Below are 25,758 nucleotides of genomic sequence, written 5' to 3' on the forward strand. Positions count from 1 at the left end.
ATATCTCATTGAAACCTCAAGTTTGTTGGTATTTTCCTATAACGTTGCAGTGCTTGCAAATGCCTGTTGACCCTGACCTTCCAGAACGCCCAATACTTTAACCAATTTCATCATGACCCGCAAAAGACCAACATCAGAACTCCATGCCATCTGTTCCAGTAACACCATCCTCGTCTCGTTCTCGTTTCACTCGGACCATCTCGCTCTTGAGCAGAGTCCTGACGTGACTGTCGAAGAGTTCAACATAAGGCTTCAAACTTGTCTTTTCCCAGTCATTGATTTTCCTCACGGTCACCGCGTCACCATTCGCTGGCTGGTCACCACCATCCTGGGCACCAGCGCCGCCATATTGATCCACCTCCCTAAGCAGTTCATTGACCTTGGGCACCGAGAGAGGATCAAATGAATCTGCTCGACTCATATCCCCACCAGCGGTGATGGGGACACAAACACGGCCCGTTCCAGGATGAACGACGAAAGGACTTTTCAACAAATGGATTCTCTTCTTGCCGACTTCCACATCCAATCTGGGATAAGTGTATTCGAGGACAATGTCCTGCTTAGCCTGCAGCAAAGCCCTCTTGTCCAGTGATTTACTGACACCTGTCTCGGCGACCGAGTCGATATCGGCCCATTTCTTATGACTCGGACGATCAGGGCTGCTCGCCCACTTTTTGGCGAGTGCCTCGTTGAGAGCCTTGTCTGGCAGCAACTGCAAGAGTCGGTCTTGTCCAGCCTTGGACATGAACGGCTCCTGATCCACAAGCACCTGAGCGAAGTAGGGCTTGAGAATCTCCAGACTGCGCACAATATGTGGATGTAGCGGTCGTCTGAGATTGACTCTTTTCCCACCTTGCACCCCTCCCTTGAGGACCTCAAAGTATCCAGTAATGGCTTTCCGTTTATCGTCGTCCAGCTCTCTGGCTTCCTTATCACTGACCCAGGCATGCACACCACGACGACCCGAGTAGATCCAGATGATGTGTTCGAAACCAAAGTCTTCTCTGAGTGCCACATCCACCACTTTGATCGCCATCGTGGCAAACGCCCAGCACTTGTTGCATATGTTGGCCTTTTCGCAGCATGTCCGGATGTCGTCGTAGTCGGTCAAATCGATATCAAACACAATCTCTTTGCTCAACGGTCGAAACATGGTGCTTTTCCGTAGTGTTTTTCGGTCTCGCGGAGCCGTCGTGTATACCGGCCCAATCTCGAATCGGGACGGGTTGTGGTGCAGGATATCTTTACGCAGCACGTCTGCTGTGGCGTATGACTGGTATCGAAGGTATGCATCGTTCGACAGCGTCAGGGCGAATTCTCGATTGTAGAAGTCCGGCCCCGGTTTGGGAGAATGGTTGAGCCATTGGAAGAGTGAGCGGAACGGGAACAGTCGGGAATAGAACTGTCGCATTAGGTTTGGATCCGAGTACGACTCCTGCTGCTGCTGAGCACTCGAAGATACCTCCGCCGCTGAGGAACTCGGTGCCGTTTGCGGCGGCGAAGATGGGATGGCTGAACTGGTCGCTGCCTGCTCGTCCGCCAACAGCTCTTCGTCATCGTCGTCGAAAAGATCTTCCATCGCTATGCCGGGCCGCGGCGCCGCAGCCTCTGGTAACTGAGGGCCTGCCGGTGAAGGCTCGTTGTCAGCTGCCGGTGCGTCGGGCAACACCACCTCAGCCGGGGGCGAATGCTCGCGAGGTGACGACGATTCGGCCATTTTAATACCCATTCTGGCAGAAAAGTAGATTGGAAGATTTGCAATATTTTGCGCGTGAAAGGTGCTACATTGTTAAGGGCACAATGGCACATACAACTTGCATTGCATGGACTGACGCGCCTCGACCTCCACACGCGTGGAACGCGAAGAGACGCGAAGAGACCGCGAATCATTAATTGGCTGTGCTTGCTTACATAACATAGGTATGTGTGCCACATATCAGGCCGGCTCTGGAACGTCGCATACTACCACTGTAGTATGGCCTGCGATTAGGTCTTCTAATGTGTTGGACGCTTTTAATGGCTCGCCACTTGGTTCAGCAACAACTATATAGCCCTCTTACTCACATCATGGCATCCGAATCCTCTCACAACGGACTAATAATGGGCGTGATAAGGCCTTGATGTGTCCTCCGTCGCCCATGCTCTACATGTGAACTGGCATTACAGGAAGTACAGATGCGGCAGGATACATTAGGCAGATAAATGATCTTTGAACTGCGGTCTCAGACCGACAGTCACTACTAGAATGGTATCCAATATCTTCATCCTTCAAACAAATCATCAAGTGGCCGCTGGGCGCTTGTCATCGAATTGTAACCAAAATTCACATCCTCGATCAAAGTAAATTTTCCTTGACCTCGTTGGCATCCGAGAATGGCCCAGAATCATGCTTCACCATCTCCGGCCGGACCAGAGGGTCTCGCGCTCGGTTGAGGGCGTCTTCGATCAGTGCGTTGACGCTGTTGTCGTTGCTACTTTGGTTTCCTTGAACCGTTCCGGAAGAAGAGGGTCTTGTGGCATCTGTACCAGCAAATGCTGGCTTAGGAATCGTGATGGGCGACATTGGATTTTCATCAAAGTCTGTACTAGGGCTGGTGAGAGCCGAAGTCACAACAACTTCCTTCTCGTCGTCATAAACAGGCACATCCTTCTGCTCTGGGGATGTTGGCGGGTTGCTTTTCCTGGCCGCTTCCTTCGCTAGATTTCCGAGCGTAGGAACCCTCGTGGCGGAATTGACCTTCTTCACTTCGATGGGCCGGGCCGTAACATTTCTCGCCACAATCGAACTATTGCTGGTACCCAGCTTGGGTACTTGAGGGATCTGCGGCGTCCGGGAACTGGAGTTTGAGGAGGCACCAGGGGTGCTGTGACCTGATTTGACGCTCACAACATTGGCCTGGGCTCTAAAAGCTTGTTGAGCAGGTATGGGAGGGACAATCGCATCACTGCGATAAATAGTTGTGGCCACACTCGCGCGAGCCAAGCTTGGAGCCAGACTTATCCGGGGGTCTACCGAAGAGGTATCCGACCAGGTGGAATCTCTGAGATCTCCTGGCATGAAGAAATGCTGCTCTAATTGAGGTGTCGATCCAGTAGAATTTTGGCCGTGACCGCCAGGAATTGCCGGGACGGGTGGTACAGCGAAACCCGGAGACTCCGGTGGAGAGCGAACTGTGACTCCCGGGATATAGGCAATCTGAATAACGTTCGAAGCCCTTGTCAGAACGGTGGACGCGATCGAGTGAGCAGATCTGGTTGAGCGACGGTCACCACGGTGCAGAGTGGATTGGTCTCTCTTTTCAGGGGGATCCCAAAGCTCCACGCGCCTCTCCTGCTTCTTCCGAATGCAAAACCGCCAGACCAAGTAGGAAATAATGGCAAGAGCGAGGATCCCTCCAATAGCGCCTCCCACAATGCCTCCAACTGGTGTCGACTTTTTGGGTTCATTGGTAGTCTGTCCGGGCAGGACACCCCTTTTCACGCAGGTTGTGCTGGCACAGGAGTTACATGATTGAGCACTTAACGAACATTGTTCGTCCGCAGCGCAAGCAGGGCAGGCGGGAGCTTCCGAAGGACATTGTACGCAACGTCGAAATAGAGGGTGTGCGGTCCTATCGTCCGCTGGAAATATTGATGACATTCTTTTTCGAGGAGGCTTCGGAGCCTCACGGTGAAGAGGATCTATCGTGGCGGCCGACCCGGGCCTGAGGCATGAACGCTTTCCTCGGTGGTTCGGCTTGCTTCTGACGCTTTAACGACGACTATCCCTCGCTGTTCGTATGCTATTCTCAATCTTGCCGACAAGATGCTGCTGTATATGAGAGCCAGCAATCGCCTTTCTTTGCTCGGGCGAACGTTGGAAACGGAAGAATGCGCGAATTGAGTAACAGGTGGAGCGCGGTAGCGAATGTGACCGAAAGCGGACCAAAGAATGTGAGATGAGACAATCCGGCTGCTAAGGTTGCCAGCACACTAAACAACGGGTCGATATAGAATTGAAAGATATAGATATTGCAAAGATTGAACAGAAGTCGGTAAGTCAGTGATCGGATGATAGAGATCAATTCATGTTGAAGAAGGGGTAAGAGAGTAGTAGACTTGACGGCTGGCGAAGGCCAGAGTGGGAGCAGATCTCTTGTTCTCGGCCCTTGGACGGAGTGGGTTAGGGGGGAAGGCCTTCAACAAAGGCTACCACTGCAATACAACCCAGCTAGTAGTAGTACCACGGTAGGCGCAGGCACCGAGCCGAGAGGGTAAATGTGAGCATTATTACAGTCAGGCAAGGGCCCCTCGGGCGCGCCCCCGGCCGCTCTCTCTGTGGATTAACGGCACTGGCGTGCCAGTGGGTGCGCACGCAGGACTACTCGCAGAAGGTAGAGAGGGCCGGCCGAAGTGCAGCGGCCCAGCCAGAGATCTGAGGGAGATGAAGGGGCTTGTCCCAAGAAGCCTAAGGAGCCATAGCCAGGGCTCTGGGAGCTGCCGTTGGTGGACTGGCGCAACGCGCGGCAGCCTAACGCATTCCAACGGCCCCATTTTCGCTCAGCAAGGGAAAGCGTCGCACGCCCAAACAACCTTCTCTGCAAGGGGCGTCATTGAAATCTCCAGACTTCGAGTCTCTCATCAGCCGATACTCGTAGACGACTTGAACTAACGTTGGACTATTCACTTCGATCATCATGGCCGCACTGAATTGAGATCTCCCTCCGCCGTTATTTCCAAGTCTGCACTCGAAAACTCCAGATCTGGTCCTGCAATAATGATCATTGAGCGTGTCTCGGAAGGATTGCTACCAGTGTCCAGCGGTCGTCAGCGACATCTGTCGGCGGGCCACTATTGACTGCCATGGCAGAATAGACGTTCTGACAGATCAAATCGCTCACCACACAGTCAAAAGTTGCAAGTTTCTCTGTTTGGATTGCTTATTAACCTCTGCGTGGTAATAGAGTATCCTATGCTCGTTCGACACCTGTTGGTAGTATATCTTGCTCGAGATTCAAGTAAGACCCTCCCGATCTTAAGTCAGGCCAAGCGATTATCCATCAAAGTCAGATAGTACCTTACTTTCGTGTGTTCGTTTTCTGGAATCGGTTCTCCGTTGCATCTCCATCGTGAAGTGAAATATATCCCTTACAGTGTTAGCCGTGTCTCTCATGTGTGCAGTGGCAGAGATTACGGCGAGCCAACAACTAGTACTGGCTATCTGGCACGTAGTCTCGCGCGTAGACAAGCAGCCTGAGCCGTCGAATCGACCGTTATCCAAATTTTTGCCAGCCTCGTACTAATATAAAGGGGATCATGCACAGTGCATTGCACAGCCATGCTTCTAAAAACATCTACCAAGGCGTTACAACGTTGTACTGTGTGGTGTTCACCTTTCAGTTGTCTGGGATTCAGGAACAAATACAAGTGGCGTTATAGACCTATGGACAGATGTTGTTCCTTGCCAGTGCTAGCCAACGAGAGGCACACCACAGAAGGACTTCCGTCAATGTACCTGGTACCTGAATACTACCCGACATGCCCATCCAAAGCATGCTGTCCCCACGCCACCAACAACTGCATTGCGGAGAATCAATAGGATATCCATATACTCCTTTCTGTGGCGCGCACCACGCAATGAGCGGGTCAGGGAGACGGTTAGACCCTGGTAGTTGTCCCAAGGAAGCCATCCGAGTCGCACAACTGAAGGAAACAGCAGTCTTTGAGCTGGATCCTCCAGTCCTGCTCTAGTACCCTAGGTATGTTGCGTTTGACAGTATCGTGGTACAACCCAGTCAGCTTCATGCCTTGCCCTTCAGATACTGCACAGTGGTACCTTAGTAGGGTGGTAATAATAGTGAGGGCCACTGATTGTGGGGGCCTGAGCCTGCCGCGAGCCGCCAGCCACAATTGAAGCTGAGCGGCAGATCCGCAGCAAACGACCCAAGATGTCAATTCCACCCTGATCCTGCACAGCCCTGGCCTCCCAAGCCTTCCAAGCCTCCTAAGCACTGTGTCTCGGTGCAGCGTACGAGAACGATGAATGGTTCTCTATGCGTGTTTGGAAGCCCAGTAGTTGCAGTGGGAACCGAGCGGCGAACCACTGACAGGCTGAAACCGCCGATTGGGCCAGTCGTCAAGCGACAGTGGCAGCGTTGTCCCAGCTACATTTTGAATGCTCAGCTGCGCTGCGCGGCCTCAGGGGGCCGCTGTCGCTGATGATTCGCAACTCTGCATGCATCCATCTGGCAAGGGTTCAAAGAAAACCTGAAACGCCTGTCAGTCTCTCGTCCTTGTCTCGCCTGGAAAGTCTTGTCCTATGCTCACCGTGCTTCCTATGTTGTGAATTCTTTGTCCTTGTCCGCATCTACACTTCACTCCCGCATCCGTCTCACGCCCACCTTGAACATACTTCATCACTCCCTCACTGCTGCAACCTGCGGCTGGGAGATATCGCCTGAACCAAGTCGGCCCTGGTGGCCGTATCTTGATAAATTGTCCCTTATCATCACCATACTAGTATTTACCCTCTGTCGCTGATCAACCGCCCATTATTCTGGTGACCCCATCGTTTGCCCGATCCTGAGCCTGTTTCGAGGGCATACTACTCGCAGTTGCGCTCGGAGACATGGCGAGCCAATATCCCGGCCATCAGCTAGACGACATTCCCTCGACAAATGTATGGCAAGCAGGTCCAACTTTCGCAGCCATTATATACTGACGTTGTGTAGGTCTATCGGCCTCCTCCCCGTCATGAAGACGATGAAGCAGAACATGCTCTACTCCACCAAAACTCCGCATATCAGTCCCAATATGACGACCCTCACTCTCGACCTCTGACGCCGGGGCAAGAATCAGTCTACACCTTGAACGAGTCCTACGTAGGAGGGGATCCTTCAAAAGTGCCCGTGACCAGTTACAATCCCCAATACACTCAACCTTATGGCCAAGGCTATGGTATGAACAATTCGCGTCCAGGTTTTCCTACCCCGGGCCCTCCCGACCCTATTGACCGGACGGATTCAACCGAAGCGTGGAGGGAGAGACAAGCGCCGGGATTCGGCACTATCAAGAGATATGCTACGAGGAAAGTCAAACTGGTGCAGGGTAGCGTTCTGAGCATTGATTACCCTGTTCCCAGCGCCATTCAGAATGCCATTCAAGCAAAGTACCGCAATGACCTAGAGGGGGGCAGCGAAGAGTTCACACATATGCGGTACACCGCGGCGACATGTGATCCTGATGATTTCACCTTGAAGAATGGGTACAATCTGCGACCAGCCATGTACAACCGGCATACCGAGTTATTGATCGCCATTACATATTACAATGAGGATAAGGTCTTAACGGCCCGCACCCTCCACGGTGTCATGCAGAATATCCGGGATATCGTCAACCTGAAGAAATCCGAGTTCTGGAACAAGGGCGGTCCAGCGTGGCAGAAGATCGTCGTCTGTCTTGTGTTTGACGGCATCGATCCCTGCGACAAGAATACTCTCGACGTTTTAGCCACGATCGGAGTCTACCAAGACGGGGTCATGAAGAAGGATGTCGACGGCAAGGAAACTGTGGCTCATATCTTTGAATACACAACCCAGCTTTCCGTTACTGCCAATCAGCAACTCATTCGGCCCAATGACAACGACGCGACTTCCCTACCACCAGCACAGATGATATTTTGCCTGAAGCAAAAGAACAGCAAAAAGATCAATTCTCATCGATGGTTATTCAATGCTTTCGGCCGCATCTTGAATCCCGAAGTCTGTATCTTGCTCGATGCAGGAACCAAACCGGGCTCGAAGTCGCTGATGGCACTGTGGCAGGCGTTTTACAATGACAAAGACTTGGGCGGTGCTTGTGGTGAAATCCATGCCATGTTGGGACCCGGCGGCGTTTTTGGAAGGAAGCTTTTGAACCCCTTGGTGGCAGCACAAAATTTCGAGTACAAGATCAGCAACATCCTCGACAAGCCCCTGGAAAGCTCGTTCGGTTATGTCAGTGTCTTGCCCGGTGCATTCTCTGCCTATCGCTTCAGAGCTATCATGGGTCGCCCTCTTGAACAATATTTCCACGGTGATCACACTCTTTCCAAGAGACTAGGCAAGAAGGGGATCGAAGGCATGAACATTTTCAAGAAGAACATGTTTTTGGCCGAAGATCGTATTTTGTGCTTTGAGCTGGTCGCCAAAGCCGGGTCGAAATGGCATCTGTCCTACGTCAAAGCCTCCAAAGCTGAAACAGATGTGCCAGAAGGCGCTCCCGAGTTCATCGGCCAGCGTCGACGTTGGTTGAACGGCTCCTTTGCTGCATCCATCTACTCTTTGATGCATTTCTCGCGCATGTACAAGTCTGGTCATAACTTGATTCGGATGTTTTTCCTCCACATCCAGATGATCTACAACATTGTTTCGGTTTTGCTGTCCTGGTTCTCCCTCGCCTCCTTCTGGCTGACGACCAAGGTTTTGATGGATCTCGTGGGTCAACCCAGTACCAGCAATGATAACTCGGCCTTCCCGTTCGGCAACACAGCGACGCCAATCATCAACACAATTCTTCAATACTTGTACCTGGCGTTTCTGCTCTTGCAATTCATCCTGGCCCTGGGAAATCGACCCAAGGGTTCGAAAGTCGCTTACATCATCTCATTCTGTCTCTTCGGCCTCATTCAGCTCTACGTCATCGTATTGTCGATGTATCTGGTGGTACGAGCCTTCACCACCAAGAATGGGACTGACATCGTTACGAACGAAGGGGCGAATGAGTTTGTCAAGTCCTTCTTCGCGTCGACCGGCCCCGGAATTGTCATCATTGCCCTTGCCGCAACATTTGGACTGTACTTTGTTGCCTCCTTCCTATACATGGATCCGTGGCATATGTTTACGTCCTTCGCCCAGTACCTGCTCCTCATGCCATCATTCATCAACATCCTGATGATCTACGCTTTTAGTAATTGGCATGATGTGTCTTGGGGAACCAAGGGCTCAGACAAGGCCGATGTTCTGCCTTCGGCACAGACCAAGAAGGACGAAAAGAGCAAGACTGCAGTCGTCGAAGAAGTTGATAAACCTCAAGCAGACATTGACAGTCAGTTTGAGGCGACTGTTCGGCGTGCTTTAGCTCCTTACAAACCACCTGAGGAAAAGGAAGAGAAGACTTTGGAAGACTCGTACAAGAACTTCCGAACTCGACTGGTGGCCACTTGGATCTTTTCGAATGCTCTTCTGGCTGTTGCCATCACCAGTGACAGTCTTGATCGATTTGGATTTACGGTAAGATAATGATCTGTTCCCATTTTCCACGCGTTCCTAACATTTCTTATAGTCCCGAGCCACTTCGCGGACCAGCCATTTCTTCCAGGCGCTTCTGTGGACTACTGCGACCTTGTCTTTGATTCGTTTCCTGGGATGCTGTTGGTTTCTCGGAAGAACTGGGTTGTTGTGCTGCTTCAACAGACGATAGTCGAGTGTTTCGATTTTGCATTGCAAGCGTTCTCAAGAGCATATCGGACGTAGAGAATCGTGGCCTGAAGCGCCTTACGGATGTCGAAAAATAAAAGCATCGTGTGTCTGAGCATAATGGGAAACGGATCAGCTGCGATGTTACAGAATCTCCTTGTAGACAGTAGTGCTCCGAGTCCGAGTCGTAATGGACGTTTTAACATTCCCCAAAATCGTGGTTGGCCAGATCGGGAGATCTGATAAATTATCCCCAGGCTGCGTCATGTGAGCGAGATGCTAGTAGTCCATGTCACTGGTAGCCGTAGAAATCACCAACTTGGTCGCCATCATCTGTATCACTCCTGCATTTCCCTAAGGTACCGACCGTTCATAATACCTAGACTGCGCTGTGACTCCTTCGCATTCCCTAATTTCGCCTGTTTGCTTCCGTTCAAGCCACTATAGCATCTGTTGTTCTTGGAGAACATCGCTTCCACATCCTCAATCCCGAACCTGCCGAGCCACTTCAAGTTTTGCGCCATTGATTTGTTGCGACTGTTCTTCCTGCGTCTCAGCCTCCACAAGGTATATGACGTCCGACGCCTGTCGTTGAACCAGAGCCATCTTACACGCCACCGACTCCCTTTGCACGCCTGCGTGGCGTATCCCAGCCGGCAAGATGATGAAAATATGGTCTATGGTATGAACGTTCCACAGCAAGGTCAACAGCCGCTGATGGTCATGTTCAGAAGCAGCAGCAACAAAAAGATGAGCAGGCACAAGGAGCGACCCAGAAAAAGAAAAAGGTCACCGCGGCACAACTACGTGTCCAGAAAGGTGGGCACAGGACCTGAAAAGCGGTCACATGGACATGTGCTAAACAGGCTCAGATCTGAGCGAACTGTCCCTAGGATCGACCATGAAGACGACCTTTCCGAACCCAGATGACATTCTCAATTTCACTCTCACTATCGAGCCGGATGAAGGGATGTACAAGGGCGGTAGTTTTGTGTTCAACTTCTCCATCAACCAGAGCTTTCCGCACGATCCGCCCAAGGTCAAGTGCACGCAGAAGATCTACCACCCCAATATCGATCTAGAAGGCAATGTCTGCTTGAACATTCTACGGGAGGATTGGAAACCGGTGTTGAATTTGAATGCGGTGATTGTCGGCATGCAGGTAAGCAGATCAAACGGTTGTTATAGAGCCCTGCCCGCTAACTGCCTTTTAAAGTTCCTGTTCCTTGAACCTAACGCATCCGACCCGCTCAACAAAGAAGCAGCTGAAGATCTTCGAAATAATAGAGAAGGGTTCCGGAGGAACGCGAGGACTGCAATGAGTGGTGGGACAGTTCGGGGCGTGAGCTACGACCGAGTCTTGCGATGACCACCGCATTCTCTAGCTAGACTCGTGTACGACAATGAATGAACGAAAGACATTTGCTATCCTAGACCGACTATTCCTGCGGTCAGAACTTGGTGGCCTAGAACGTGGATTTTGTGGTATGGCAGATCTCCTGGGCAAGAAGATGCTCTCTTAAGATGGTAGGCTCATACATGGGATTAAACGACACAAAGGTTATGGTTACGGCATCTTATCGTGCTAGTGACTCGGCAGATCTGATCTGGCGTGTAGCGATACTGTCGCATCATAGGTCTATGGAGTGATGAGTGGTCGAGGACAGTAGTATAGTAGGTGACTGGAGCAAAGAGCGGCCAGACCCTGCGGTGCCTGGGGCCGGGGAGACTAATCCAGCTCCGAAAAAGGGTGGGAAAGGGTCTGTCCTCAGAGCCAAGATTTCAATTGCGGGTGAATTCTGTAGCAACCGAGCTGACTCTAAAAAGAAAGCCAAAGTACGTCCAGACAATTCAATCGACCAAAACTCTGCTCGAACTCATTTCGCTTGCATCTCTTTGCTCTCCTCTCTTCCTGTTGTTCAAGCTGCACATCATGGCCTCCAAGACTTTGGCAAGAACGCTGCGCACTGCTTCCAAGCAGAAAATCAGCACACCTTCAATCCCCAAGCGGACCTTTGTTTCTGCTCCTGCTGCCAGACCAGTCATCGCAGCAACCCAGAGAACCTCCCTCGCCGCCCCCAGCCGGCAGCAGACGAGAGGTGTCAAGACAGTTGACTTTGCAGGCACCAAGGAGACCGTGTATGGTGCGTAAATTGGTGGACTCATATTTTCCCCATGCAGTACTGATAATTCCGCATAGAGCGAGAGGACTGGCCGCGTGAGAAGCTCTTGGTATGCTATTTTTCTCTTATCCGTCGCCCGTTTCAGGCCTTTTAATGACAGTCGAATAGGACTACTTCAAGAACGATACCCTCGCTCTGATCGGCTATGGCTCTCAAGGTCACGGCCAGGGTCTCAACCTCCGCGACAACGGATTGAACGTTATCATTGGTGTTCGCAAGAACGGCGCTTCGTGGAAGGAAGCTGAACAAGATGGCTGGATTCCAGGAAAGAACCTGTTTGAGGTTGATGAGGCTATCTCCAAGGGTACCATCATCATGAACCTGCTCAGTGATGCTGCCCAGAGTGAGACCTGGCCAGCCATCAAGCCGCAATTGACAAAGGGAAAGGTGGGTGACAACGCCAGACCTCCTCCGACTTCCCATGCTAATATGGTTCTAGACTCTTTACTTCTCCCACGGTTTCTCTCCCGTGTTCAAGGAGTTGACCAAGGTCGATGTCCCCGAAGACATTGATGTCATCCTCGTCGCGCCCAAGGGATCTGGCCGTACCGTGCGATCCTTGTTCCGTGAGGGACGTGGTATCAACTCGTCCGTTGCCGTCTTCCAGGACGTCACTGGCAAGGCCGAGGAGAAGGCCGTTGCTCTTGGTGTTGCCATCGGCAGTGGTTACCTCTACAAGACCACCTTTGAGAAGGAGGTGTACTCTGACCTGTACGGTGAGCGTGGTTGCTTGATGGGAGGCATCCACGGCATGTTCCTCGCTCAATACGAGGTTCTCCGCGAACGGGGCCACTCCCCATCCGAGGCCTTCAACGAGACCGTTGAGGAGGCTACCCAGTCCCTTTACCCTCTGATTGGTGCCAACGGTATGGACTGGATGTACGCTGCTTGCTCGACCACCGCCCGTCGTGGTGCCCTCGACTGGTCTGGCAAGTTCAAGGATACCTTGAAGCCCGTGTTCAACGAACTCTATGACAGCGTCAAGACTGGCAAGGAGACCAAGCGCAGCTTGGAATTCAACAGCCAGCCTGATTACCGCGAGAAGTTCGAGAAGGAGCTGGAAGAGATCCGGAACTTGGAGATCTGGCGTGCCGGCAAGGCTGTTCGGTAAGTCTTTTTTCTCTCGATGTTGGCACGATTATCAAAACTAACGTGCATTGCAGCTCTCTGCGACCAGAGAACCAGTAGTTCTGCTGAACAGTTGTGAATAGGGATATTAAGGCGTTCGCAAAAGTTGTCCACATGAATGGCATGGAGGTCGGACATATTCTGGAGGTCTCTGTCTTTTATTGGTAGAGAAAAAAGAGCGAAAGACATGAGATCTTGCCACAAAATACTATTGTGTCTCTACCATGTGTAAACGAGCATATCCGATTTGTCTTTTTCCGTTGCGAGCTCGATGATCGTTTTACAGCAAGTCTTCGGCTGGGGCTTGGCTACCATTGTTCAGCTCCTTGCAAGTGGAGAGACTGCTCATGTCTCTCTTGATCTACCTGGTACTGGCCACATCGCCCTCCAACCCAGTAGTACCTTATTCTGCATCTTCATCGTCTGCTTCGTCTTTCTCTTCTAAATCCTTGCCATTTGATCGTCATGTGTCCAGCGAAGATAAGATTCGACCTGACGGTTCCAGACATCATTTGCACACGTATACTGAAGATGCATATCCGGCCCTTTTGAGCCAACTGCCACGACGAGGGTGAGTGGGATACCATGCCCCAACCACGTGTCGCCGTGGTAGCTCAAGCCGTTAAAATGCCTACTAGAGCGGAAGCGAGATCCAAAATCAACATCTGGGATCCGCTAGAACTATTGCACCACTGCACGGTATTTATTATTATATAAGTCGGACACACTCTGCGGACAGCTCCGCGAGACTACACAACAACAAGTATACCTACTACAGCACGTACCTACCTAGGTAAGGTAGGTATCCTTGATAACAAGAAACATCTCTCGTTGTTTTCTACAGTAGTACTTGTTTTGAGCAGGTCCTGTATCTAGATATCTACCTAACTGTATCTCTCCAGCGCGGGTGCTTCCACGGAGTTCAATCTCGCATCAGACCACCAACTATAGGTACTAGATACCTACCCAGGTACAGGAGACACGCTCACCACACACCAGATACAATATACTTCACCACAACACGGCACCGCATAACGACGCATTAGAAGGGTTCTCTGCCTGAAAATCAATATGGCCGACCCATCAACATGCCCACCACTAAACCCCTCCTCAATCCGCACCGCCTACTCCAAGATCCGACCCTATATCCACAAAACACCCTTACTGTCCAGCAAAAGCTTGAACGCCATCGCTTCTTCGGTCGATCCGAGTGTTTATTTGTCCGATAATCCACCTAGTTTTGCGGAGGTTGAGGTTGCCGACAACAACGACAATGCACAGTCACAGTTGTCAACGGAGCCTTCGGCGCCTACGTTTAAGTTGTTTTTCAAATGTGAGAATTTCCAAAAGATCGGCGCGTTCAAGGCCCGTGGGGCGTTTCATGCCGTCACGAGACTTATTGATGAAATGGGTGTGGAGGAGGTGAGACGGAGGGGGGTTGTTACGCATAGTAGTGGTAAGTCGAGCAACCCTGAATACTGTTTTGTTTCCGTTGGTTTGGGTTGGCCTTTATGGTTTTGTCGTTTTTGTTTTCGTGTTCTTGTGGGTGGAGGGATGGTGTCTTTTATAGCTGGTGCCCTCTTACGAGGAGCGGCATGAGCAGCCCGTATGGGATGAGAGGATCAGATTGCCTCGTACGTCGACGGCGTATATTTCTTTTTGTCGAGCCCGTTCGCTCGGAGATATGCGTTGACTTGTTTGGACCAAAATGGCCCTTGCCTTTCATCCTCAGCCTTGATTGTCCTCGATGGTCCGCCAAATACACTTCCTATGGATCCCTACACAATTCCAATTCAACAGTCTGGACTAACTCCCCCCAGGAAACCACGCACAAGCACTCGCCCTAGCAGCCTCAACATTCTCCATCCCCAGCTACATCGTGATGCCCAAGATCAGCACCCCCTCCAAAATCGCCGGAACAAAACTCTACACTCCGAACGTGATCTTCAGTGGCTCGACATCCGACGAACGCGAAGCCGTGGTGGCCGAGGTGATTGCAGAGAAAAACGCCATTCTGGTCCCGCCATACGATCACCCAGACATTATTCTAGGTCAGGGCACCGTCGGCCTGGAAATGGAGGAACAATTCCTCGAACAAACCATTGCCAACGCGGACGCAGATTCTCACACTCTGGTTCAAGGCGGCTTCGACGCCGTCATTGCCCCGCTTGGCGGCGGTGGGTTGCTGGGTGGTATCGCCACTTGGTTCTCGGATAAGCCTGAGACGAAAGTCTTTGGGGCGGAACCGTCGTTCCAGGGCGCCGATGATGGACGTCGGGGTCTCGAAGCCGGCAAGAGGGTCGAGCATGTCAAAAGCTTGACTATTGCGGATGGATTGCGCACGCCTGTTGGACTAAGAAATTGGGATATCTTTATTGATCCGAAGAAATTGGAGGGGTTGTTTGCTGTCACCGAGGACCAGATCAAGAATGCTATGCGGTTGGTCTACGAGAGGCTGAAGGTGGTGGTGGAACCTAGTGCTGCTGTTGGGCTGGCTGTGGTTTTGTTCAATGAGGATTTTAGGGCGAGGGTGGTTGCTGAGCAGCAGAAAGAGAAGGTAAAGGATGCGGTTTGGAATGTGGGTATTGTGTTTAGTGGTGGGAATACGACTATGAAAGCGATTGCTAAATTGTTTGCGGAAGAAGAGGCTGCTCAGGATGATGGTCAAAGACAGACTACAAATGTCACGGCGGGTGAGAGACATCAAGGGACGATAGGGGTGGATGGAGAGAAAAAGGCCGAGGATGTTGCTGGATAGAGGGCACAGAGAGAGAGGGCACAGAGAGAGAGAGAGAGAGAGACGCTCATCAAGGTATGCAGAGACTCGGACACGGTAGATGATGGAACATACAGTACATACATATAGTACCTAGAACTGGGCAGCGGCATGGGCAATGTGATTCGCAAGTAGATGCACAGCTACATACAGTACACCACACATAGACTGACAGACCGCTCTCAGAACAGCCCATATATAGTACTACTTCTACCATTACACGGAATGGCGGGCAGTTCGCTCTACGGATACACACAATGGGATAGATAGCCTTATATCCAGGTCAAATATACATCTCTTACAATACTATATATGCACCACGAGACAAGGAGGTACGTAGATACTAGGTAGCAGACAACAATATCAAGCGGAGCGTTCCAGTCTTGCATTAATGCATTGCACTGTATTTGCATAGCAATCCCAGTACCATTGTATGTAGAAGCATACATGCGACCCATCGATGTTCAACATCAACTTGGTGTTGTAGAGCGTTTTGCAGTGTGGGCTTAGGCGGATCCAGGCGCCCGAGGCGGCCCTTAGGCTGAAAAGACCCCTAAATCCCCACCCAAAATTAACCTACCGTTACATATTATTGTGCCGAAAAATTTACCTAATTTCATCAGGGAGGATGGCCGAGTGGTTTAAGGCGGCAGATTTAAGTCTTTACACAAAAATAAACTTGAAGTTCTCTGCTTTCCGTAAGGAAGCGTGGGTTCGAACCCCACTCCTCTCATATCATTTTTGCTTTTTGGATTTCGTCTTTTTGTTGTCCATCCTTCGTTTCCTTTTTTTTTTTTGGGTATCGTCAGTACTAGGATTGTGTCTGTGCCTTCAGGGGGAAGGCACCTTCAAAACCAGGATTCTGCGATAAAGATGTGCTGCAGAGATGCGGATAAAAACCAGGACCATTTATGCCAAAAAGCATTATTACACAGACGTACATACGCTCCTTTATATTGTTGCATACTCGAGTTTTCGACCGCTCATACCCTTGTAGTCATCTAGGTGGTAGTAGGGAAGCTTATACTCATCTACAAATAATGACCACATCGCCTAGCTCGCGGCTCTTCAATCTGTCCATGAGGTCCCTCTCGCTGATATCCAGGTCGGTGCAAATCTCATCAAAACAATGAGTGCCGTCCAGATACTCGATGATCCTCGAGTTCAGTAGACGAATGTCATGCCGCTTGCCAGCCTGCTTCCTCTTACTACTCAACGAACCTTCGTTCAACTGTCGCTCGCTGGACATGCTTCCAGTCAGATAGCGGTGATCATGTTCCGACTCATCAACCGTGTCGACATGCTGGCCGTGTACCGACTGCTGACCCTTCTGTGTGCGTATGGCGTATCGATGCACACGGTACAAAAACCCTTTGATGACTCCAAAAGTAACGAACCGTCGCATGTCAATGTTCGCCAACATGTTCGCGTTCTGCGCGTACCACTCTCGGACCGTTAGGCCCTGCCGTAGACTCGCAAACAACTGTACGATCCCAACACCATCAATAGGGTCGCCTTTGCCAGTTACTGGCCAGGGATCCTCGTGTCCCAGTGTGGTTGCCGTCAAACCACTAGTCCTTCGCTCAGTGGCGCCGCCGTCGACAATGGCTTCCTCCTGGGCACCGGGTGCAAACGCCGTGTTCACATACCTGGCGCACTCCTTCTGCATGTCTGTATCTTTGGCAATCAAGTTGGCAAACTCGGCAGTCGGGGCGTAAATGGCATTAAAACTAAAAATGTCAAGTAACAACACACAACCGTAATACAACAAATGTTTGACGCATTTCTTGGTAAATTTGAGATCGGCGTCTGCCAAAGTGGCAATCCTCTTGACGCTGTTCACGCCGTTGATGTACGGAATGATGCGAAGCATCGTCAAGTCCCAGTTCTCATCCACCATGGTCTCAATCCTGACAGTAAACAACGGTACATGCCATGGGTTCACGCTCACGGGGTTGGGCAGCGTCGGAAATAGCTTGATGTTCAAAGTATTCAGCTCATCGATGGGGATCATGCATTCGCAGTAGTCGTTCAGGTCTTCCATCAACATCTCACACAGACTGTAAATCTTGCCCGAGTTCGGGGCCGCAGTGTCATCGCTCAGAAAATGCGATTGTTCTTCCAGACTTCGCATCAAATGTGCAAGCTTCTTCAACACTGATTTGTATGATGGCACGTCCACCGTCGTGGGCTCGCCTAGCACCAGTGCAAAGTTGAAGATGAACTCGTTGCGCGGATAGTGCGGCGACGTCAGACATAATGGATACGACAGGATCAGTGTAGGAGGTGTGTTCGGTGTCAGCGGCGGGGGAGATAGAGAGATCAAATTCCCGCAGAGCGATTGGCGAGGGATAACGAAGCGCGATATAGTGGAGAAGGCGTGTAGAGGCATCGTCGACGAGTTGGAACCGTATACGGGGCCATTGTTCGGCGCACTGGCAGACGCCGGGGCATCCGCCGCTGTCAAGATCGATCCCTCAGGCACCTGATGCACTATTTTGGGACCTGTACATGCGTGTCAATACGTGGTCTAAAGGTACGAGAACGAGTCGTAGAAACCTTCATGCGGATCGAACTTGCTGTAGAAGATGGCTTTGATTGACATGTTTGCAACCGCCTCGCAGTGTAAGGGCCGGGCTCTGTGGTTCGGCCAAAGAGGACACACCGTCCTCTATGTATAGTGTTCACACCATTCTCGAGCAGGGGACTTAGGCGTGGGTTTGCCCGTTGGGCTTGAACACGAACACATTAACGTGCAACTTGAATTGGGCTTGAAGTTGGAGGGCTCGTCGACGTTTACGAAATGTTACCGAACAGGAAACGCTATACTGCCGCTTTTGCAGCGATACATTGAAGATAAATCCTACAAGGTAGTTACCGAATGGATCAGAAATATTGAGGCGACGGTTCTCTGATCCAATTCATCGACATATCGCAAGGCCAAACCTATTGCAACCTGCATTCTCAATATTTATGGATGGGGAGTAGATGCAGCGCCTGCACACTAATTGAAGGTAGGACGTCGCGAGGCTGAACCCCGCGTCCCAGCTCAGGGGTCGATAGCCTTGCCTTGCCCATCACATCACGTAAGATTCCAAATGGCCTCTCAGCTCAGTCAAATGTCCCTTTACACTCGTGGCGAAGACGGCGGCCGGTCATTGTGCTTTATCACTTCGGCCAGTTGAGGGAATGGTCTAGTAAACACCGCCTTCTCCCACCAACAGCCCTCCAATTCGGGTCGAGGTCAGCTGCCCTCGTCCCGGCCAAACTTTCGAAGGCCGAGACCTAAGTACCAGGTACGTTATCAAGCCGTCAAAGAATCCTGCCTAGGAGATTGACATCACCTTGTGAGGCAGGCTTCAAGTTCGCGATATCTTTCCTTGAATACAACCGTGGAATGTACAACCTGTCATGTGACCGACAAGGCTGCCAAGATTCGGGTTGGACAGGATTTCCGGCACCTGTAAAAAGTAGGAGTTTCCCGTGCGGAGCCCCATTCCTTTAACACAGCCAAATTGTATAGGGCCGGCCATCTCTCAGCATCTATGCAAGCGGATATGATCGCTTCAAGCGGAAACATGCGCCAATAATCGTGATCAGCATCGAGCTCCATTCTCATCGACATGATGTTTCTCGAATGTCATTTGCACAAAGCAAGGTGGGTGGAAAGACGAGACCATGCTCTGGGAACCATCGGGACCCACTTTCCTCCGGGGGACATTTTCATCTTCAGGGCCCTTTCCGCTCACGCAAGGCCATCGGTTTCCATGAATGCCCGCGGGGTTTGATCGAGTGGCGATGTTTGGTGAGCGGCTTTCGAGTATCCTACTTTGTATTTCAAGGCATAAAAGTAGCGCTCTTCGTTATCTACTGACTATCAGATCGTGAATACCCAAACCCAAGTTTTGCATTCTTCCTTTTGAGTGACATTTGTCGATTATCCCTATCGTATTGCAAGCCTCTCTCTTATTCATTTTATCAAACAACTCTCTTTAAATATGGCTCCGCTACTTGGAAACGACTCCCCTGCCGTGGAGTATACCACGAAAGACTCAACCAAGACGGCAGAGACCAAAAAAGCTCAAGACAACAACAACACTCCCGCCACCAGCAGCACCTCCAATGCCTTGCAAGCGCTCAGTCAAGGCGTCACCCTCCCCGGCCGGCCGGTGTTTTCAGACCACGAGAAAGCCAGAGCGCACATGTTGGAGCATATGGCGGGGGCATTCCGAGTGTTGGCGCGACACAACTGCGTTGAAGGGCTGAGCGGTCACATTTCCCTTAGAGATCCCGAGAACCCGCATGTCTTCTGGACGAACCCGTAAGTAGTGAGACTAAACCGCTGTCTATAACCCTCCTCCTCTCTCTCCTCTCTCTCCTCTCTCTCCTCTCTTCTAACATATGCTACAGTCTAGGAGTCCACTTCGCTCTCCTCAAGCCCGAAGACATGGTTCTACTCAACGAAGACGGTGGCGTCGTCGGCGGCAACACCAAACACCCAGCCAACGCAGCCGGCTTCCTCATCCACCGAGCCCTGCACATGGCCCGAGCGGACGTCAACGCCGCATGCCACTTCCACTCGCCGCACGGCAAAGCATGGTCAACGTTCGCCCAGCCGCTGGAGATGCTCAATCAGGATGTCACCATGTTCTACGGCGAAGCGCAAGCCGTGTACGGTGAGTTTGGCGGTGTGGTGCTCAAGGAGGAAGAATCGCTGGCCCTGGCCAATGCACTTGGTCCCAAGGGCAAGGGCATGATCCTGCGGAACCATGGCCTGCTCACCGTTGGCAGCACCGTTGACGAAGCGGCATATCTGTTCATGTTGATGGAGCGGAGTTGCCAGATCCAATTGGAGGCCGACGCCGCCGCGGCTTCTGGGCGGAAGAAGGTCTATGTTGATGATGAAGCTGCCAAGTTTACCTTTGAGATGACTAGTGACCCGGTAAGTTGTTTCTGAACAATACTGTCACGGGGAAATATCATACTGACTTTTATGTCTAGGACAGCTTGTACGCCGAGTTCCAGCCATACCTCCAGTATGAGGCGGCACTGTCGGCACGGGGACTCGCTCCATGAGTTGCTTCGCTGTAAGCACCGTGTACAATTTGTTTATCCAAGCAGGTCAGGGCTTTGGAAAAAGGTCTCCCTGATTACGAGCATTCATGACCAGATCGCTTTGTAAAATAGTTTCCAATTTTTTTTGATAGTTAAATTTTCAACTGAGAATCAACCTATCCAATGTCTTGTTCTCCATAAGAATTTGTGACCAAGTGAGGTTCCGGTCTTTTCGCACGTCCCGCGCCTCCCATACTTGTTTGACTGCTTGTCCTGCAACTTCAAACATCCGGATGCCAGTCAGAGCGGTCTCCTTGCTAAACCAGGCTGAGAATCGATCCCGAGTCGTTGTGTCCAGCGCCTCGCAACCGGCAATGAAGCCAGGCCAGCAAAGGTTTGATGACGGGTCATTGGATTCCCGTTTCCTTTCGCCGTACCGCGACAAATGGTCGATGGTTTTGGTGACAAAGTGCTGCAAGATATGCGTGTCGACGCCTCGAACGCATCGATAAAAATAGATTAGTAGCGCCGAATGCATCGCTTCTCTAAAGTGATACAACAAGGACATGCGGGAGGGGTTCCCGATGTTCTCTTCTCCACGGTCTGATCCCATCTCCGACAAGCAATTTGGGCATTGTGGAAGCACGGGCTCATGTTCGGGATTCGGGACTTCGTTCTTCCAACCGCAAACATCCGTCTCCAGTTGACTCACTTCGTCTGATAGTGAATCATGAGCAGCTGTTGTTGCTGCTGTGCCGTATTGTGTCCGTTTTAGCTGCTGCATTCGCTGTGCGAGTTCGGTAACCCGGGAGATTAGTTGAAATAAGGATTCAGGTAATGAGTAAATTTGCTCGAAGATTGAGGTGTTTCGCCCGCATATATGGCAAGGAGGCTCTGCCGCCGTATCAAATAAGGAATCGCAGTACCTGTCTGCTTGGAGAAGGGTGGTCCAGAGACTGTTGGGCTGCTTTGTGGGGGCGAGGGCGTTACCAGGTTCAAGATGTTTGTTGTTTGATCTTTCTTGTCTCTGGCCGCTGAAACTGCTTACACTAGCTTGCAGCGTGCGCAGATACAGATACGTGCTGTGTAGCATTTGTACACCTGCCGATTTGCGGATCTTGTCGAGACCATAGAGAGCTATCAGGCGCTCTACATCATGTAGATACGCGTAAGCCTCGTCCATGTCTCCACTGACAACCTAAAAGCCGGGTTAATAATATGTTCGGAGCAGCTTCTGATAGCATGTTGGGACTTACACAGACTGTCACCATGCTCAGTAGTGCGAGGAGCACATCCTTATAGTCTTCTTGTTTCTTGCCTGGTGAGAGGCTCTGCAGTGACGTCTTCAACCGGGCCTTAGCTCGTGCCCGGTAGCTGTCGGCGATGACCCTCCAAGGCGGAGTAACCTCGTCTGATGAAGTGCGCAGGATATCCAGGTGGAATGCACTCGCACCCAGCACCGCAAATAGAAGGCACACCTTGGAATTCCCTGCGTCGCCCCTGAGTATGACTTCTCCGAGTGTCTCGTGGACCTTGGGTATGTGCAAAGCTTCCCATGGGGACTTTACGTGGATTCGCGCAGGAGCAAAATATGGAACTAGGGTATTTTGATAGCGGTCAAGGAGGAGACGTATGGTAGGAAAATCAAGGTCATGCACGTCGAAACTGTAAGTTAATGACATGGCGGTAGGAATGCTGCAGGATAGACCATTGGCCATAGCAATGGTGTCGGAAAATGAGGTTTCAGTCGCCAGGTCCATATGGAAGTCGTCCCAGTTGATCCCATCCTGGCTAGAATCCAGCAGCTGTTCGTCAGGGAGAAGTGGCAGCAGGTGAGACTCGTCGAGGACGGTCGGTGTGTCCGAAGCTTCGAAAGCACCATTCGTAGCTGGAGGTTCGAATATTTGGTCTATCGCAGAATCAATCTGGTCTCGGGGCTCGACATTTTCCACAGCTTCAAACTCGTTGATTTCATTGGGAGTGCCACCGTGAAGCCGAAATACCCCAAATGGTCCATGGTAGGCGACATGATCTCCTTCAAGATCACAGAGACGGGTATCAAGATCCGTTAGCAACTCCTCAACCGTGGCGTTGTTGGTTGAAGATACGATTGTGGCAATATGTCGAGTGCGTTCACGCTCTACAAGAGCAAATGTCAGAACTCTCGGGACAAAAGTAATGGACTGATAGAAGCCAACCGACTCACCTGTAAGTAGAGGACGGCCTTTGGCACCAGGCAGTTGCTGTGTATGTTCGTATGGAGTATTCTCGTCTCGCAAGGATCGTCCACTAAGATCGGAATGGAGCCAAGTGATCTCACAGGCCTTTGTGGAGGTCACGCACTCTCGGTTGAGCCTGGAACAGGTGGAGCATCGGGGAAGCAGACGGTCGCATCTAACTTTCCGAGAACGACAAGTCAAACAGGCAGCATCGCGGACCATGGCCATGCAACTTTTCCAGGAGGAAACAGAACAGCGAAAATGGAGAACCAAAAGGTTCAACCGATGTCGCTTGTAACTGACAAAGAATGGAGTCACGAGGCTCTGCCCTCGCTGTTGCGGGAAAGGCTGAGCGATCCTAATAATGTGTTGTCGAGTGACTTGGGGTTCTTGCAGTGGCGGAGTTCGGCGACCACCTTCCTACCTTGGCGCTTATCAAAGACCGGATCCACTTGTCTGGATTGATTGTAGGCGCAAACTTACCTCGCGAGGCTGAACTTAAGAGAGTTGAGCTAGAATGAAAAAGGGTTCGATGTACAACTTGTAGAAGCTTCCTTGTCCATCAGCGTCTGCCGTACTTGAATTGGCCATCCTCGAACTGGACTTTGGCAAGGCGGAGTTGAGGCAAGGCTGGCGAGTTGAAGGCGAGATGGGATCCATTGCATAAGCGGCAGCAACGTCACCCTCGACTAGCAGTTCGACTGAGGTGTTCAAATAGACGGCATAAACTGAGGATATTGAGGCCATTCAATAGCAGGATGTATTGATGCTGACTGGGCAGTAAACCAAAGCCTTGCGCTACTCACAAGATATGGCGCTTTTGGGCTTCCTGGAACCAACTGTGAACCCGTTAGGCTTTGTCTGTCTGATTCATGGTGTACAGGGCATATACTCTTGATCAGGTCACTGCCAATAATGCTCCTAATTAATAGGGATGTTGATAAACCCAGCTTCACCACATGACAAACGTCTTGGATTAGAAACGGGGCCTTATTGATTTGGTGCATCTGCAATGGTGGGCACAGCGACGCTGCTTTAACACCCACCACGCTTCTGAAGCGGCAAGGACTGCAACCACCATTCATGATCGATTGATTGATGATTGCCAAGACCATCTCCGAGGATGCAGTCCCGGAGCTCTCGATGTCTACGCCAAACACGGCGCAAATCAATAAGTTGAAGTTGTTGAGCTACACTGCGACGACTTAGTCCCATTCCACAGTCTGCAGGTGCACCGTGGGCGCGTTGTAGGCTCCGACCTCCTTCGAAGCACGAATCCTCTACGCCGTGTTGCCCGTGGAGGGGGTGGTCGGGCTTGACCCAATACTCGAAGCATCATGATGCAACCCAGTCAACCTGCCACGCTCGCGGCGCTCCGCGCAGCTCGAGCTCAGGCATCGAGATCCTTGAAATCCTTAAACTCTCAGCGTCGCAACCTACAAGACATTGCTATTACCAGGACGGGCAAGCCGATCATTAGACAGCAGGGAGGAAGATCCTCATTGGGTGGACATACTGTGACAGTATTTGGAGCATATGGCTTTTTGGGAAGATATATCGTCAACAGGTTGGCCAGGCGGGGCAACCAAGTGGTCATCCCATTCCGAGATGACATGGCCAAGCGGCATTTGAAGGTGTCGGGCGACCTGGGAAGAGTATCCTTCATGGAATTCGACGTACGCAACACACAGTCGATTGAAGAAAGTGTGCGACACTCCGATATGGTTTTCAACCTGATCGGCAAGAACTATCCGACCAAGAACTACAGCCTATGGGATGCCAACGTCGAAAGTGTGGAAAGAATAGCGGAGGCCTGCGCCAAATATGACGTGGACAGATTCATTCACGTTTCGTCCTACAATGCCGATCCCAACTCCCCGTCAGAATTCTTCAGGGTGAAGGTGAGTAGCTGAGCAGCTGAGCCGCCGAGCAGCATCCAGTCATGGTAGAAGCGGACTGAGTGCTGACGAATTTGCTAGGCCCAAGGAGAGCAAGTTGCAAGACAACTGTTCCCCGAGACGACGATTGTTCGACCGGCTCCCGTGTTTGGATTTGAGGACAACTTACTACATCGTCTGGCAAGGGTTACGAATTTGTTCACGGTCAACGGAATGCAGGAGCGCTTCTGGCCGGTTCATGTAGGTCACCCGAGTTTTCCTCAAGTGAACAGAGTACTGACCTTTCCATTTAGGCTATTGATGTCGGCATGGCCCTCGAACGGATCGGCTACGATGATACCACTGCTGGAGAGACCTTCGAATTATACGGTCCCACGAATTACAGCCTCGCAGAGATCGCAGAAATCGTGGACAAGGAAATCATCAAAGAGCGTCGACACATCAACCTGCCGAAAGGCCTCTTGAAGCCTGTGCTTCACTACCTCAATAAACTCGTCTGGTGGCCCGTCATGTCGGCCGACCAGCTTGAGCAGGAGTGCCTCGACCAAGTGATCGACAAGTCCGCAAAGACCTTCAAAGATCTCGGCATTGAGCCCGCAGATCTTAGAGATCTCACGTATCACTACTTGCAAGACTACCGAAGCAGCAGTTACTACGACTTGCCTCCTGCCACTGAGAGAGAACGCAAGGAAGCAAGCAAGTATCTGCATGTCATCGATGATCAATAGATGGAACATTGGAGTTGGACGCTGCTTCAACTGGTTTCTTCATTCCTCGGAGCCTGCCTGCTGTGTGTACCTCTACGTAGAGAAATGCATCTCCGTCGAAATATATTGCATTCTGTCAATGTTTTCTCTTGGTGGTTTTTGGTGGTTGGAGACGCCAATTCAACCGATCCCCTTCCGTCTTGAGGTACGAGCAATGCACCTCCATCACCACGATACAGCCGCTCTATCTACAGCAGGAAGGTACCGTGTTGATGTTGATCACTGTCTTCTGATCACGCATATGTTCGATGTAATGCCAGTGCACCATCGATGTAGCAAGTTGCAACCTCCTAGCAGT

General features: G+C 51.2%; 10 protein-coding genes and 1 non-coding gene across 11 annotated transcripts; 7 read left to right on the forward strand and 4 right to left on the reverse strand.

Annotated features, from left to right (window-relative positions):
- Window positions 1-133: 133 nt before the first annotated feature.
- On the reverse strand, window positions 134-1,729 carry HMPREF1120_06477 (DNA primase small subunit; the record flags this gene model as incomplete). Its single annotated transcript, XM_009160680.1, has 1 exon — window positions 134-1,729. The coding sequence occupies one exon, from the start codon at window positions 1,727-1,729 to the stop codon at window positions 134-136; it is 1,596 nt and encodes a 531-aa protein (XP_009158928.1).
- A 606-nt stretch (window positions 1,730-2,335) lies between these two features.
- HMPREF1120_06478 (uncharacterized protein) lies at window positions 2,336-3,640 on the reverse strand (the record flags this gene model as incomplete). The annotated part of the gene is made up of 1 exon (XM_009160681.1): window positions 2,336-3,640. One exon carries the CDS (start codon window positions 3,638-3,640, stop codon window positions 2,336-2,338), a length of 1,305 nt encoding a protein of 434 aa, XP_009158929.1.
- A 2,967-nt stretch (window positions 3,641-6,607) lies between these two features.
- Window positions 6,608-9,257, forward strand: HMPREF1120_06479 (chitin synthase 3; the record flags this gene model as incomplete). Its single annotated transcript, XM_009160682.1, has 2 exons — window positions 6,608-6,658; window positions 6,711-9,257. The coding sequence occupies 2 exons, from the start codon at window positions 6,608-6,610 to the stop codon at window positions 9,255-9,257; spliced, it is 2,598 nt and encodes an 865-aa protein (XP_009158930.1).
- A 1,078-nt stretch (window positions 9,258-10,335) lies between these two features.
- On the forward strand, window positions 10,336-10,803 carry HMPREF1120_06480 (NEDD8-conjugating enzyme UBC12; the record flags this gene model as incomplete). The annotated part of the gene is made up of 2 exons (XM_009160683.1): window positions 10,336-10,596; window positions 10,651-10,803. 2 exons carry the CDS (start codon window positions 10,336-10,338, stop codon window positions 10,801-10,803), a joined length of 414 nt encoding a protein of 137 aa, XP_009158931.1.
- Window positions 10,804-11,367: 564 nt separating this feature from the next.
- On the forward strand, window positions 11,368-12,728 carry HMPREF1120_06481 (ketol-acid reductoisomerase, mitochondrial; the record flags this gene model as incomplete). Its single annotated transcript, XM_009160684.1, has 4 exons — window positions 11,368-11,578; window positions 11,635-11,666; window positions 11,726-12,004; window positions 12,057-12,728. The coding sequence occupies 4 exons, from the start codon at window positions 11,368-11,370 to the stop codon at window positions 12,726-12,728; spliced, it is 1,194 nt and encodes a 397-aa protein (XP_009158932.1).
- A 1,088-nt stretch (window positions 12,729-13,816) lies between these two features.
- On the forward strand, window positions 13,817-15,503 carry HMPREF1120_06482 (threonine dehydratase; the record flags this gene model as incomplete). Its single annotated transcript, XM_009160685.1, has 2 exons — window positions 13,817-14,201; window positions 14,566-15,503. 2 exons carry the CDS (start codon window positions 13,817-13,819, stop codon window positions 15,501-15,503), a joined length of 1,323 nt encoding a protein of 440 aa, XP_009158933.1.
- A 640-nt stretch (window positions 15,504-16,143) lies between these two features.
- Window positions 16,144-16,254, forward strand: HMPREF1120_09309. Its single transcript has one exon. It is a non-coding gene; the product is annotated as a tRNA-Leu (tRNA).
- On the reverse strand, window positions 16,217-18,275 carry HMPREF1120_06483 (uncharacterized protein). The gene is made up of 2 exons (XM_009160686.1): window positions 18,081-18,275; window positions 16,217-18,026 (listed from the first exon to the last, which is right to left on the reverse strand). Exons 1-2 carry the CDS (start codon window positions 18,124-18,126, stop codon window positions 16,549-16,551), a joined length of 1,524 nt encoding a protein of 507 aa, XP_009158934.1. The 5' UTR covers window positions 18,127-18,275; the 3' UTR covers window positions 16,217-16,548.
- A 1,244-nt stretch (window positions 18,276-19,519) lies between these two features.
- HMPREF1120_06484 (L-fuculose-phosphate aldolase) lies at window positions 19,520-20,597 on the forward strand (the record flags this gene model as incomplete). Its single annotated transcript, XM_009160687.1, has 3 exons — window positions 19,520-19,842; window positions 19,932-20,463; window positions 20,523-20,597. 3 exons carry the CDS (start codon window positions 19,520-19,522, stop codon window positions 20,595-20,597), a joined length of 930 nt encoding a protein of 309 aa, XP_009158935.1.
- Window positions 20,598-20,692: 95 nt separating this feature from the next.
- Window positions 20,693-23,751, reverse strand: HMPREF1120_06485 (arginine metabolism regulation protein II). Its single transcript, XM_009160688.1, has 5 exons — window positions 23,688-23,751; window positions 23,279-23,634; window positions 22,783-23,219; window positions 21,833-22,716; window positions 20,693-21,774 (listed from the first exon to the last, which is right to left on the reverse strand). Exons 3-5 carry the CDS (start codon window positions 23,021-23,023, stop codon window positions 20,737-20,739), a joined length of 2,163 nt encoding a protein of 720 aa, XP_009158936.1. The 5' UTR covers window positions 23,024-23,219; window positions 23,279-23,634; window positions 23,688-23,751; the 3' UTR covers window positions 20,693-20,736.
- A 384-nt stretch (window positions 23,752-24,135) lies between these two features.
- Window positions 24,136-25,421, forward strand: HMPREF1120_06486 (NADH-ubiquinone oxidoreductase 40 kDa subunit, mitochondrial; the record flags this gene model as incomplete). The annotated part of the gene is made up of 3 exons (XM_009160689.1): window positions 24,136-24,696; window positions 24,775-24,933; window positions 24,987-25,421. The coding sequence occupies 3 exons, from the start codon at window positions 24,136-24,138 to the stop codon at window positions 25,419-25,421; spliced, it is 1,155 nt and encodes a 384-aa protein (XP_009158937.1).
- Window positions 25,422-25,758: the final 337 nt, after the last annotated feature.

Source organism: Exophiala dermatitidis (assembly GCF_000230625.1).
Source record: "Exophiala dermatitidis NIH/UT8656 unplaced genomic scaffold supercont1.5, whole genome shotgun sequence".
Lineage (NCBI taxonomy): Eukaryota > Fungi > Ascomycota > Eurotiomycetes > Chaetothyriales > Herpotrichiellaceae > Exophiala > Exophiala dermatitidis.

What these genes read in the sequence shown, in the direction of transcription:
- HMPREF1120_06485 (XM_009160688.1), bottom strand. Translation starts at nt 23,023, where the DNA reads ATGGCCATGGTCCGCGATGCTGCCTGTTTGACTTGTCGTTCTCGGAAA. An exon ending in AGGCCGTCCTCTACTTACAG is followed by an intron (nt 22,717 to 22,782) that starts GTGAGTCGGTTG and finishes TTGCTCTTGTAG; the next exon opens with AGCGTGAACGCACTCGACAT. An exon ending in TGAGCATGGTGACAGTCTGT is followed by an intron (nt 21,775 to 21,832) that starts GTAAGTCCCAAC and finishes CCCGGCTTTTAG; the next exon opens with GTTGTCAGTGGAGACATGGA.
- HMPREF1120_06483 (XM_009160686.1), bottom strand. Translation starts at nt 18,126, where the DNA reads ATGTCAATCAAAGCCATCTTCTACAGCAAGTTCGATCCGCATGAAG. An exon ending in CAAGTTCGATCCGCATGAAG is followed by an intron (nt 18,027 to 18,080) that starts GTTTCTACGACT and finishes ACGCATGTACAG; the next exon opens with GTCCCAAAATAGTGCATCAG.